Genomic DNA, 14,519 nt, shown 5'->3' on the forward strand with positions numbered 1-14,519 from the left:
CTCTCTAGCCCTGATTTGGATTATATCCATAAGTTCTGAAATTGTTTGTGGCCTAAGAACCCCTTTTCAAGGCCATTATTCATATGTTCCAGAAGAGGGAGACTTGATGTCTTTCATATTTTATTTCTTTTGGTGTGGGGGTCATACCCAGAAGTATTCAGGGTTTACTCCTCTTTCTGTGCTCAGGGATCATTCCTGGCAGGGTTCAGGGGACTTACATGGTACTGAGGATTGAACCCAGATCAGCCACTGACAAGGCAGGTGCTTTGTGCTGTCTCTCAGATCCTAGCCAGACCAGTCTTAAAATATGTGTACATCTTTATTTTCCATTCAGATTTCAATTTACAGGGGCTGAAGTGATAGTACAGAGGGGAGGGTACTTGCCTTGCGCACTGCTGATGCTGCCAGCCAGCTTAGATCCACAACATACCAAAGGTCCCCAAGCACCACCAGGATTGATCCCTTAGGACAGAGCCAGAAATAAGCCCTAAGCAGCAGGGTGTAGCCCAAAAACAAGAATAACAAAGAAGAATGTGAGCTATCTTATAGATTCATCTTAGAGGTATCTAAGAATGTTTTATCACTGGCACCCATTTGGTCCCCCAAACACCGCCAGGAGTGGTCTTAAGCCCAGAGCCAGGAGTCAACCCTGAGCACCCCTAGGTGTGATCCAAAACAAAGATTTTGATTTAAAGTAACTGTTAATCCCAAAATAGTAGAATTTGAGAAGAAGGTGAGCTGGTTTGTTTGGTTCTGGCTTTTTGGGTTTATTGGGGTTTTTCCAAAAATGAAAAACCTTGGGGCAAGGATGCTAACTTGAAGGGCTCGAGCACATCTGTTGCTTCCTGCAGTCCCAGGGTCAACCTCTGGCACCTCGTGATCCCCGTAACACTGCCAGGCGCAGTCCAAAAACAACAGAAAAAGTAAAGTGTTCTTGAGGCCTGAGAGAAGCAGCGTGCGCTTGCCTTGCACATCCCTGGCACCTCAGCTGGTCCCAGAGCTCACCAGGAGTAAGACCTGAGCACATTGGTTGCGACCCCCAAACACACAAAATAGTGTTCTCTGCTACGGGAAAAACTGGGAGATTTTGTTTCGTTTTTGCAATGCCAGGGTTTGAACACAAGCTTCACACTTGAGAGACATTTGTTCTACCTCTGAGCCATGCCTCCAGCCCAGACTAGAAGTTGATCTTTTCCCCCCTGGGGTGAGGGAGACTGGGAGACCGGGCCTCACCCACTCTCAGGATGAAACCTCAGCTGTGCTTGGGGAAACCATATGTGGTACTATTGATTGAACGGGCTTAGTGGCATGCTAGGCAAGTGTCCCACCTCCTGTATCCTAAAGCATCATCTCTCTCTCTCTCTCTCTCTCTCTCTCTCTCTCTCTTTCTCTCTCTTTCTCTTTCTCTCTTCCTTTTTTCCCTCTTTTGGGGCAAACTTGGTGATGCTCAGGGGTTATTCCTGGCTCTGCACTCAGGAATTATTCCAGATGGTGTGCAGAAGACCATGTGGGATGCTGGATATTAAATCCAGGTTGGCTGCATACAAGGCAAGCGCCCTACCTGCAGTACTATCATTCTCTACAGCCCTAAGCTCCACATTCTTAAAACTCATTGATAGGTATTTTTGTACGCAGGAATAAACCAGAACTCAGCTCAGTGTGAAAATTTCCTTTCAGACTTTGGTTTCTTGAGCACTGTCTTATAGTTGCTTAAACTAAAATGTCTACCCTAGGGGCCAGAGCAATAATACAGCAGATAAAGTCTTTGCCCTGCACGCGGCCAACCTGGGTTTGATCCCCGGCATTCCATACGGTCCCCAAAGCATAGACAGGAGTAATTCTTCAGTGCAGAGCCAGGAGTAAAATCCCTGAGAAACAGGTGTTCGTCCGTCATCTACCCCCTCCTCCCCGCCTCCCACCCAAAAGAAAAAAAATTTTTTTTTACCCTAGGGACCCAGAGAGATAGCATAGCGGGTAGACTGTTTGGCTTGCATGCGGCCAACCTGGGTTCACTATTCATCATCCATTATGGTTCTCTTAAGCACTGTCAGGAGAGATTACTGAGAGCAGAGACAGGAGTACCCCGATCATTGCCAGATGTGGCCCCAACCCCCCAAAAAAATAATAACTTAAAAATAAAGTTAAAGAGGGGCTGGTGCAATAGCACGGCGGGCAGGGTGTTTGCCTTGCATGCGGCCGACCCGGGTTCGATTCCCAGCATCCCATATGGTCCCCTGAGCACCGCCAGGGGTAATTCCTGAGTGCAGAGCCAGGAGTAATCCCTGCGCATCGCCAAGTGTGACACAAAAAGCAATAAATAAATAAATAAAGTTAAAGAAGTAAACTTTCTACCTCATCAGGCAAAATTTTTGTTTTGTTTTGGGGCCGTACCTGGCAGTGCTCAAGGGCTCACTCCTGGCTCTGCACTTAGAAGTCCCTCATCGTGTGCTCAGGGAACTAGATGAGGTGCCAAGGATCGAATTTGGCTCAGCTGTGTGCAAGGCAAGCGCCCTCCCTGCTGTGCTGTCAGGCCCCAGCAGGCAAAGTTTTCATCTCTAATTGTATTGATTTTATTCCTGATGAGAGAATATTCTCAACTTCGTGTTATTTTTTTTCCTTTGATAATTTTATTCTTTTAAGTGATGGACAATCTTCAGCAATTCCTGTAGCCAGTATGGAGTTTGCGGCTATTTGTCTCAGAAATGCCTTGTTGTTGTTGCCGGAAGAACAGCAGGACCCAAAACAGGAAAATGGATCCAAAAATAGTAGTCAACTAGGTGGGAACCCCGAAAACACTGAAAACGAGACTTGCAGGTATTGGAATCCTCAACCCTACCCTCTGTTGCACTTCTGCCAAGTCCTGTTGGGGTTTTGTTAGCCTGATGCTCTGTAATTTCAAAAACTTTGCCTGTATTTTCAAAATAATAATAAAGGTTTGTTTCTAAAAGGAAAATAAATATGAACTCTACATATTCTTACCAATCTCCACTAACTTCTATTTCCATGTATTTCTAATATTCTGTAGAAATTGGGCTGGAGCGATAGCACAACAGGTAGGGCATTTGCCTTGTGTGCAGCCTGCCCAGCTGAGCCAGGTTCGATTCCTCCGCCCCTCTCAGAGAGCCCGGCAAGCTACCAAGAGTATCTCACCCACACGGCAAAGCCTTGCAGGCTCCCCGTGATGTATTCGATATGCCAAACACAGTAACAACAAGTCTCACGATGGAGACGTTACTGGGCCCGCTCGAGCAAATCGATGAACAACGGGAGGACAGTTCTACGGTGCAGTAAAAATCAAACTTCGTATCAGGTTGGGGGGAACCATTTTACCTGCCAAGGGCATGTGGATATTTAGATCATTTGCGAGTCATACAGTCCGGGCAGCAGACAAGAAGCCTCTGTGTGTGTACCCTCCCTTACCAGGGCCAGACCACACGACTTCACTGGCCTTACGATTCCTGTGGACCAGACATTCCCCATCCCTAATCCCCAGAAATTGGGAGAGCTTATAATAATAAGCTAATAATAACTAAGTAAACATGTTAAGTATGAAACTTACACTGTGTTCTACGTGGCACCTTTTATAATTTATCGGGAGGCTCCCTTTGTGCTCAGGACCAGTGCTTGGGAGACCACATGGTACCAGGGATCAAACCTGGTGCTCCTACTTGCAAAGCATGTATTCTAGCCCCTTGTGCCATCTCCCTGGTCCACACCTGGCACCATTTTGTTCTGTTTTGGGCCTATACCCAGTGATGCTCAGGATTACTCCTGGCTTTGTGCTCAGAACTACTCCCAGGTGCTCAGGGGACCAGGTAGGATGCTGGGAATTGAACCTGGGTCAGCCACATACAAGGCAAGTACCCTACCCACTGTACTATTGCTCCAGCCTCACACCTGGCACTTCTGAAATAAAATTTTCATCCTAGCAATTGTTATTAAAATATATCTTTCTCACAAAAAAATTTTGGGGAAAAGCAGAATATTTTTCTTTTCTAATCAGAAATTATGTTTCACTCTGGTTGATAAATAATTGGAAGATAGATTGGTCAATAGATTCCTGAGTGTAGAGCCAAGTGCAGTAGCCAGAGTCTGAGCATCACTTAGTGTGGCCCCAAAACAAACCAAAAAAATAGAGATACGGAAACAAAGATTTACATTTCATTGTTGGTTTTGTAAGTAAGATTCTATTTCTCTTTTAGCAGTAAGAGTCATGATGGAGATAAATTTATCCCAGCTCCACCCTCTTCTCCATTGAGAAAACAGGAATTAGAAAACTTAAAGTGAGTATCAAAACAAATTAGCTTTGTTAATGTTGAAAGGAGTGTGTCGTTTTTGTTGCTATTGGGCTGCCCCAGGGCCTCACTCTGAAGCTTTCCAGTGAAGGTATCCTGTGCTGTACCACACAGCCAGAACCCAGATCTCGGGCCCTGTGTTTAATCTCTTTTATTCTGTTCATATTTTGAATTAATACTCTTTGAATGTCAAATGCTTAACCCATCTTTGGTCTTGTGACATCATCTAGTTGGTATATAATGTCTTTTTTTTAAATTGTTGGGAGTGGGGATTTTTTTTTTTCTTATTTTAGGGGCACAGGGACCATATGAGGTGCCAGGGATTAAACCAAGATGAAACACATGCAAGACAAGCACCCTACCTACTGCGTTCTCTCTCTGACCTAAGATATTTTTTTGTTTTGAAAACAAAATGAGGGGCCGGAGTGATAGCACAGCGGATAGGGCATTTGCCTTGCACACGGCCGACCCGGGTTCAATTCCTGGCATCCCATATGGTCCCCTGAGCACTTCCAGGAGTAATTCCTGAGTGCAAAGCCAGGAGTAACCCCTGAGCATTGCTGGATGTGACCCAAAAAGGAAAAATAAATAAATAAAAGCAAAATGATTTAAAATTTTTGTTAGGAAATACTTGCCTCAGGTGCCAGAGAGGCACTGTGGGTAAAGTGTTTGCCTTGTATTTGACTGATCACATTCTGTCTCCACCACATATGGTTGCCCAAGCACTGCCAGAAGTTAAGCCCTGAGCGCCACTGAGCATGACACAAAAAAACCTGAGGAATCTGTCAGAACCATCAATTGTGGTCATCTCTGTGTTGTGATTAGTCAGTTCTTATTTTCTATTTAATAACTTTTTTGAGACAAGCAAGCAAAAAAAAACGTGGTTGGCAACTACACCACCTCCGCTTTGCTGATGACATTGTTCTAATAACACCAAACATTAGCCAAGAGGCACAAATGCTGGCCGACTTTGACTGTGAGTGTGGAAAGGTCGGACTACAGCTGAATCTTACGAAGACAATGTTGATGAGAAACAGCCTCGTTCCTGAAGCTCCATTCGCTCTCAACGGAATGACCATCTCCGAATGCAACAGCTATGTGTACCTAGGTCGAGAAGTCAACATGACAAATGACCTGGCACCTGAGTTGCTCAGAAGGAAGAGAGTGGCTTGGAACGCCTTCAAGAGTGTCGAAGAAATAGCTAAGAGGACGAAGAACCTCCAGCTCCAGGCACATCTCTTCGATTCCACTGTTCTTCCTGCATTAACATACACCTCAGAGACCTGGGCCCTACACAAACAGGATGAGAACGCTATTCGGATCTCCCAAAGAGAAATCGAAAGAGCTATGCTTGGAGTATTACGTTTCACTCATGTGAGAGAAAGAATCCGGAGTTCCGACCTCTGTCGACGATCAAGAATCAGGGATGCTGTCCCATTTGCCAAGGCGTCAAAAATCAGGTGGGCTGGACACGTAATGAGATTTAGAGACGACCGCTGGACTAGAGCTGTTACCGACTGGATTCCACGGGATGTCAAAAGACCGCATGGCTGCCCACCTACCAGATGGTCAGACTTCTTCATCAAGATCATGAACGATCGGTTTGAGGCTCTTCATGTTCCTAGAGCGAACAGACGCCACTGGGCTACACTAGCACGCGACTGGGACAAATGGAGACATTACTGACGCCCACTCGAGCAACTCGACGATTAACGGGAAGTCAATATCAAGTGAATATCTTTTTTCTTGGTTTTGAAAAAATGAAGATAAGGGGCTAGAGGGTTGGTACAGCAGATACTCGCCTTGCACGTGGTTGACCAGGATTCTATCCCCAACACCATTATGGTCCCCTGAGCACCATTGGGTGTGGCACCAAAACGGTAAAAGCTAACAAATTGAATATACAGCAGGTAAGGTGCTCATCTTGCCCATGATCAACCCAGGTTTGATCCCTGGTACCACCAGCTATTGGCATGCCTTTCTCCTCCAGAAAAATAGATAGGGACAAATTATCAGTAAAACAATGACAAAGCCAAAATGATGAATATAACTTCATTATTAAAGAGCAATCAGATCCTAACTTTTTTATTTGTTTTGTTTGGGGCGACACCCAGCAGTGCTCAGGAACTTATTCTTTGCACTGCACTCAGGGATCACTCCTGGCAGGCTCGGGAACCACATAGGATGCTAATAAGCGAACCTGGGTCAGCCATGAACAAGAGAGGCGCCCTGCCTGCTATACTATTTCTCTGGCCCTAAATCCTAACCATTTAATTGCAATAAATTCACTATGCCAGGATTTTGTCCTGAGTGTGAATGTGTTTTTAAAAAAAAAGCTTTTCTTACCTCAGCATCTGAATGTATGGTGATATATATACTAGCAGTTAATGTATTGTCCACACTGTTCTCTACGTTAGTTTTTTCATTTGATTACGTTGTTTTTAGAGGTTGTTCAGAATTAGTTTAAGTTCTGTTTAAAAGTCTTGGACTTTCTCTTCAGTCTTTCTTGAGTATGTAGAGTTGTATTATTAGGTATGACATACAGTATTTGACATTCGTACTGAGTTGTTTCATTCAGAGCAGGAGAGAGTCTAGTGTGTAGAGTGCTTACTTTGCACTCGGGTACCCATTTTCAATCCGAAGCATCCCATATGGTCCCCCAAGCACAGCCAGGAGTAATTCCTGAGTGCAGACCCTGAGTATTGCTAAGTATGGTCCAAAAACAAAACAAATTAACTTTTTTTTTTTTTTAGTTCTTAGGCAGTAGTGTGGGCTGGAGTGATAGCACAGCTGTAGGGCTTTTGCTTTGCATGCCACCAGCCTAGCCGACCAGGTTTAATTCCTCTGCCCCTCTCGGAAAGCCCAGCAAGCTACTGAGAGTATCATGCCTGCACGTCAAAGCTTGGCAAGCTACCCATGACGTATTCGATATGCCAAACACAGTAACAAGTCTCACAAGGGAGACATTACTGGTGCCCATTTGAGAAAATGAACAACAGGAGGACAGTGCTACAGTGCTACAGACAGTAGTGTGGTACAGTGAATAAAGCACTTACTTTGCACTTGGCCTACCTAAATGCAATCCCAAGCATTGCATGTGGTACCCTGCGGACTGCCGTGTACTCCAAAAACAAACAAAAATAATGCTTAAAAAGTTTTCATTCGGGGCTGGAGTGATAGCACAGCGGATAGGGCGTTTGCCTTGCACGCGGCCGACCCAGGTTCAATTCCCAGCATCCCATATGGTCCCCTGAGCACCGCCAGGAGTAATTCCTGAGTGCAGAGCCAGGAGTAACCCCTGTGCATTGCCAGGTGTGACCCAAAAAGCAAAAAAAAAAAAAAGTTTTCATTCTTTACTATTACATACAAAACTGCAGTGAATATGACATACTATTACTAAGGGAACTTCCTAAATCCTTAATGAAAATGAAGAAAATTCTTGTTGACAGATACTTGATTTTTTTTTTTTTTTTTTTTTTTTTTTTTTGGCTTTATGGGTCACACCCGGCGATGCACAGGGGTTACTCCTGGCTCATGCACTCAGGAATTACCCCTGGCGGTGCTCAGGGGACCATATGGGATGCTGGGAATCGAACCCGAGTCAGCCACATGCAAGGCAAACACCCTACCCACTGTGCTATTGCTCCAGCCCCTGAAATAATATTTAAGCTTTTTATTCTTCACTGATTTGAGTGAGTACTAATTTTAGGGTTGTTTTATATATACATATAACTTACGTATATTATCCCATAGTGACTGACTACATAATTATTGGATTTAGTGTTACCTTCTAAAATTGGTATGAGGGACTGGAGCAATAGTACAGCAGGTAGGGCACTTACTTGCCTTGTACTTGGCCAACTCCACTTCGATCCCCGGTACCCCATATGGTTTCCTCAGTAACCCCTGAATACAAACAGGTATGGCCCAAAAACTGAAAGGAAAAAAAAAGGCTAAAATGGTATGAAAGCCTGGAATAATAGTGTACAGAGTTTTGTGCTTTTTCATGGTGCAACATCTTTTTCCTTGCAAGGTGCCCTAGTCGTAAGGTTTAGCAACTTTCAGATCTTTGGAGAAAATAAAATGACTTCCTTATTTCTGGGGAGAGGGTCTCAGCAGGGAATTCCATCAGAGTGTGAAGGAAAGATAGGCTCCTTGGCACTTATTGTTACCCTTTATTCCTTACAGAAGCAGATGGGAGGAAGGATATGGACTAAGATGGGAGGAGCCTTGGGCTGGATCTATAAGAAGAGATTTTAAGACCGTGGTGATGGCAATGTGGAGATTGGCAATGGGGGCAGGAGAGGCGTCAGAAAAGATTTGTGCAGTCATGTTCAAAGCTGTAAAATCTCATGATGCAGATGGGTGTATTAAGGGGCCGGCGTGTGGCCTGAGCCAGCCAGAATGTGGGAGGCACTTGTAAGCATGGGGGTGCTCTGCTGAGATCATGGGTTTCTTCGACTTTCTCTATTTTTGCCTGAATTCTTCTATGTGATTAAGAAGTATGTGTGGCGAGTGTATAGTTTTTCCGGATTTCATATTTGACCCTTTGTGTTACGTTATATCCAGGATACCAATGTGAAAGCTCATTCCCTGTTTTCCGCATAGCTGATACGTAGGAAATCATCGTGGCTGCTTCTGGCAGAGACCCACAGCTCTTGATTAGTTACACATTTTTTTCACTTGAACATAAATAAACGTAGGTCCGAAAATCCAACCTGAGCTAATCATAGTTGTGTTTGTTGAAGGCATATGCCACTGAAAGCAGTACTGAAATTCTGTTAATAACAATCCGCTAAGGAGTGTGTAACAACTCACCTGCCGAATCAACTAGCCCTGAAAATGGATGGCGCTGGAGCGTCGGGCCCATACCAGGCCGTCGCCACGCAGTTTTATCCGGTAAAGCGAATAACAAAATAGCCTTCAGAAAAAATGTTCTCACAATTAAATAGCAATTTGTTTCCAGATCAGAACAATTCTTAGAAATTAAGAGAGTTTAAGTGTGAGTTTCAAATGGCTTAAAAGGACTGGTATACTAAATCAGGGAAGACAGTTTATTTGTATCTTGTACATAATTGAAAACACATCATGGCACTGATTAGAAGATTGCTTTAGTTCCCGGATCACTCAAAACTAAACAGTCATCTGTTTCCAGCCCAATCTTCTTTTTTAATATGTAAGAAATATCTCGGGGCAGGAGCATAGTACAGCAGTTAAGGCCTTTGCCTTGCATGCTGTTTTTGTTCCCTAGCATCCTTTATGGTTGCCTGAGCACTGCCAGGAGTGATTCCTGAGTTTAGAGCCAGGAGTAACCCCTAAGGATCCCCAGGTGTATCCCAAAAAAACAGAAGGAAAAGAAATATCTTAAGGTCTGGAGAGATAATGCAGGGATAAGGCGCTTGCCTTGTACACAGCCAATCTGGGTTTGATCCCTGGCACTAATATGAATGCTTTGCACGAGGGACATTGAATTCGATTCCCACCACTACAAGCACTGCCAAGAGTGCCCCTGAGCACTGCTTTTTTGGGGGGCATGTCTACAACTCCCCGGAAAATGTTAAACATTTTTGTCTGCTAGCAGTTTCTTAAAGCTTTTTCTTTTCTTGGCGGGGGGGGGGGGGGGGTTTGTATTTTGTTCTGTTTTTGACTAGACCCACTGGTACTCAGGGCTCAGTGGCAACTCCCAGCTCCATACTGGAGAGGGTGAGATGGCTTTTGGTGGTGCTTAGGGGACCATGCAATGCCAGGAATTGAACCTGGGTCCTCCTGCATGGAGAGCATGCACTCAGTGCCTTGAGAACTGTCCAACTCTTAATGCTCTAATTTGGTGCTTGAAGGAAAGTGTTTTTTCCTTTTTTCTTTTTCTTCTTTTGTTTTCTTTCCAACGGTTTGTGTTCTGTGGACCCAGCATCAACTCCCCCAGCTCCCCCAGTATGTAGAGGCGAGTGGCTTATGTCAGATCCGCAGGGGGTGAGGAGCTAGTGTGTCTGCCCTTAAGGGCTGCTGCTTCCAGTCTGATGAACTGTCAGATCCACTGAGTGGTCTGTAAAGCAGATTAGACAGTGGCTCAGGAAGTAGTTGTGGGGGGGGTCAACATTTTAGGTAGCAGCTTATCAAAACAAAAGGATTTCTCCAGGGGCTTGAGTGGATAAGCCATGCCCAGTTTCTTGTATAGCCAGGCTGCAAGAATGGAGTGTTCATCTCCAGTATAACCAGGCTGCAGCATGTTCATTTCTTAGAGGAAAAGGAGGGTGAGTGAGTGGGTGTTGGGAGGTGAGTTGGAATAGACTGTGAGGCACATGTTTGTGTTTAAATGGAAGGATGACTTTGTTAGGAAAATCTTGCACTCTGTTGCGATTTGATGGGATAAAGAATTGGGGGGAGGGGGGCTGGAGAGCTAGCACAGCAGGTAGGGGTGTTTGCCTTGCATGTGGCCGACCCGTGTTTGATTCCCAGCACCCCATATGGTCCCCTGAGCACCGCCAGGAGTAATCCCTGAGTGCATGAGCTAGTAACCCCTGTGCATAGCCAGGTGTGACCCAAAAAGGAAAAAAAAAAAGAATTTGGGGGAAAGGTGACAATTGAGGAAAACAGGTTTTCACCCTGTTGTATACGATCCTGTTGTGGACTTCCTGACATGACTTGACTTGTCCACCCTAAGTGGCATGCCGGTGGGTGGTGCAGATAGAGCCCCCAACTGTGGGAGAGGCCTGGCAGTGGTGGGGGGGGGCGGGAGGCTTGTTCGAGATCCTGGGACTAGAGATTGATCCTCATCTCTGGGTGCCGGGAGCAAATACCTCAAGCAGCTACCAAATCTCCGGCAGAGACCAAAGATGCGAGCTCCTGCTTTTCAGGAATATGTATGGGGCTGGAGCCATAGCACAGCAGTAAGGCCTTAGCCTTGCGCCCAGCCAGCCCGGCTAGAGCCGGGTTCGATTCCTCCGCTCCTCTCAGAGAGCCCGGCAAGCTACTGAGAGTGTCTCGCCCGCACGGAAAAGCCTCGCAAGCTACCCGTGATGTATTCGATATGTCAAACACAGTAGCAGCAAGTCTCAAAATGGAGATGTTACTGGGCCCACTTGAGCAAATTGATGAACAACAGGAGAAGAGTGGACAGTATGGGGGGTTTAGGTTTGGGTTTGGTTACGGGCCAAACCTGGCGGTGCTCAGGGCCTACTACTGGCTCAGCACTCAGGGGTCACTCTTAGAGCACTCGGGGGACCTGGCATGCTGGGTATCAAACCTGGGTTGCCTATAGTGAACAAAAGTCTTAAAACCCTATATTATCACTGCAGCCCTGGTTTGGGTTTCTGACCCACACCTGGTGGTGCCTGGTCCTGAACTTAGGGATCACTCCTGGGGGACTTTGGGGGACTATATGTGTTGTTGGAGATCCAATCCAGATTGGCTGCACGCAAAATAAGCACCTTAGCTACTCTTGTATCTCTGGGACCCCAATCTTTTTTGTTCAAATTTGTTCAGCTGTGCGTTTACTAGAAGAGCAGTTTCTAGTCAGAGAATTCAGAGACTTCAAAAGCTGTTTTTTTTGTTTCCTTAGACTGGAATGAAAATCAACATGCCTTAGTTGTGTGTGTGTCTGTGTGTGTGTCTGTGTGTATAAACACACATTTATATAGTAATTTGTAAACATTACTCAAAATCCTCTGTTTTGAGATGACCATTTGTACCATTCAGGCATCTATTTAGCATCAAAACTTTTGCTAGATCTATGGGAATGAGCTGCTTATTTAGTGGAAAACTGAACAGGGAAAAAAACAGAAATCTAGGGCTGGAGCATAGCACAGCGGTAGGGCGTTTGCCTTGCACGCAGCCAACATGGCCGACCCGAGTTCGATTCCTCCGCCCCTCTCGGAGAGCCCGGCAAGCTACCAAGAGTATCTCGCCCGCACGGCAGAGCCTGGCAAGCTACCCGTGACGTACTCAATATGCCAGACACAGTAACAACAAAGTCTCCAATGGAGACGTTACTGGGCCCGCTCGAGCAAATCGATGATCAACGGGAGGGCCTTTACTTTACTAATAAAACTTAGAACAATGTTGGCACTGGAGAGGTATAATACAGATAATACAGTGACGCAGGTCTGCTGCACTCGGCCGATGCAAATGTGATCCCAGGCATCCCATATAGCACCCATATAGCATCCCCCAAGCACCACCAGGAGTAATTTCTGAGTACAGAGTGAGGAGTAACCCCTGAGCGTCTTGCCAGGTGTGGCCCCAAAAACAAAAAAAGAAATTAAGTAAGTGTTGACAGCTATTTTTAGTACATGAATACATGTATTCATTCCACTTGATTTATTTTTTCTTGAATATCTTTTAGGATAGTCATACCTACATGAATGGAATTCTTCTAGAAGCTCTTGATACTGTTGCTTACCATGAAAGATATATGTATAGACTTCTTTTTTTTTTCTTTTTGGGTCATACCCGGCGTTGCACAGTCGTTATTCCTGGCTCATGTACTCAGGAATTACTCCTGGCAGTGCTCGGGGGACTATATGGGATGCTGGGAATCGAACCAAGGTTGGCCGGTGCACGGCAAATGCCTTACCGCTGTGCTATTGTTCCAGCCCCTGTATATACTTTTTAAGAGGTTCAGGGAAGGCTTTTTCTTTTAGTAAAATGCCAAATGTCTGTAGCAAGAATAACTCTACCTCAAGTGCCGAAGACCCAGAACAGGAGTAAAGCACTTGCCTTGCGTCAGATTGACTCAGTGTGTTTCTGCATAGCACATGATCTGCTGAGAACTACAGACATGGCCTGGATTGTAAGAATCAGCTTCTATAGCACGTGGGGTGTTATAGAAATATCCTATGACCTTCTCACTGAGCCGTGAAATACATGGTTTTTCTTTTGGGTCATACCCCGCAATGCTAAAGGGTTCCTCCTGGCTTAAGCACTCAGGAATTACTCCTAGCGGTGCTCGGGACCATATGGGATATGACGGATAGAACTCAGGTCGGCTGCATGCAGGGCAAATGCCCTCCCCACTGTACTATTACTCTAGCCCCTAAATATATTTCTGTCTTACAGCCTAATAAAGATATACATTGTTGTGGCCGGAGATAGTACAGCAGGTAGGGTGCTTGTCTTGCATGCAGCCAACCCAGGGTTCAATTCCCAGCATCCCACATGATCCCCTTGAGCACGCCAGAAGGATTTCTAAGCATGTAGCCAGGAGTAATCCCAGAGCAACACCCAGTGTTACCCAAAACAAAATAAGCATATTGATTGTAATTGTATTTGGTTATTTTGTTAAAGATTGAGTACAATTGAATGGAAACTAAAGTTTTGGGTTGATTTTGATTTGGGTTTGGGCCCACACCCAGAAGTGCTTAGAGTTTGTTTTCCTTTGTGCTCGGGGATCTCTCCAAGCGTAGATTGGGGGACCATATATGGACCATATCCAAACAGGGGTCTGCTCCGTGCAGATCAGGCACCTTTACCTCTACACTGTTTTTCTGGCTCCAGGATGTTTAAGATCAGTAGGTAAATTGTGTTTCATATGGTCGTCCTAGGGGCTGGAATGACAGTACAGCAAATAGGGCACTTGCCTTGCAAGTGGGCAAGTCGAGTTCAATTGCAGCATCACTTATGGTCCCCCAAACTCTGCCAGGATTGATCCCTGAGTGCAGAGCCAAGAGTAAACCCTAAATCCTCAAAGTGTATCCCCTAACCAATCCCCCTCCACACACACACACCAAAAAAAAAAAAAAAAGACCAAAAATAGAGGTGATCTTTTATACATCATTCTGATTATTTTTGTTGTTTTGTTTGGGGGCCACATCAGCAGGGCTCAGGCTCAGCAGTCATTCTCATCTATGGTAATCCAGGGATCCGTGCTGGGGATCGAACCCAGGCCCCAGCATACAAAGCGTGCACTCAACTCATTGAGCCACATCTTGTGAATTTCTCTCTCTCTTCGTGGTGTACGGTCATTGCCACTGTAATTGTGGAGTTCCTTCTTACTTAACTGTAGAGCCTCTTTGTGACACAGGTATTCAGCCCTTCTCATTTGTCTTCCAGATGCTCCATACTCGCCTGTAGTGCTTACGTGGCTCTGGCTTTGGGTGATAACCTTATGGCTTTGAATCATGCGGATAAACTCCTTCAGCAGCCCAAGCTATCAGGATCTCTGAAGTAAGTATGCCTTGCTCCGTGTCCCTCCCTGGTTGCTTCTGTTGGAATGTTTCTGGTTAATTT

General features: G+C 45.3%; 1 protein-coding gene across 2 annotated transcripts in view; it reads left to right on the forward strand.

The window, feature by feature from the left end:
• The window catches only part of CNOT10 (CCR4-NOT transcription complex subunit 10), a 57,869-nt gene that overhangs the window by 32,175 nt on the left and 11,175 nt on the right, over positions 1-14,519 (forward strand). The window contains exons 12-14 of one of the 2 annotated variants that reach the window (XM_056129143.1): positions 2,641-2,814; positions 4,203-4,283; positions 14,343-14,456. In XM_056129143.1, the coding sequence (XP_055985118.1) occupies positions 2,641-2,814; positions 4,203-4,283; positions 14,343-14,456 (369 nt within the window). The remainder of the gene's footprint in view (positions 1-2,640; positions 2,815-4,202; positions 4,284-14,342; positions 14,457-14,519) is intronic. The other variant, XM_056129145.1, reaches the window with a different exon arrangement.

Source organism: Sorex fumeus, unplaced genomic scaffold (genome assembly GCF_029834395.1).
Source record: "Sorex fumeus unplaced genomic scaffold, SorFum_2.1 ptg000072l, whole genome shotgun sequence".
NCBI classification, from domain to species: domain Eukaryota; kingdom Metazoa; phylum Chordata; class Mammalia; order Eulipotyphla; family Soricidae; genus Sorex; species Sorex fumeus.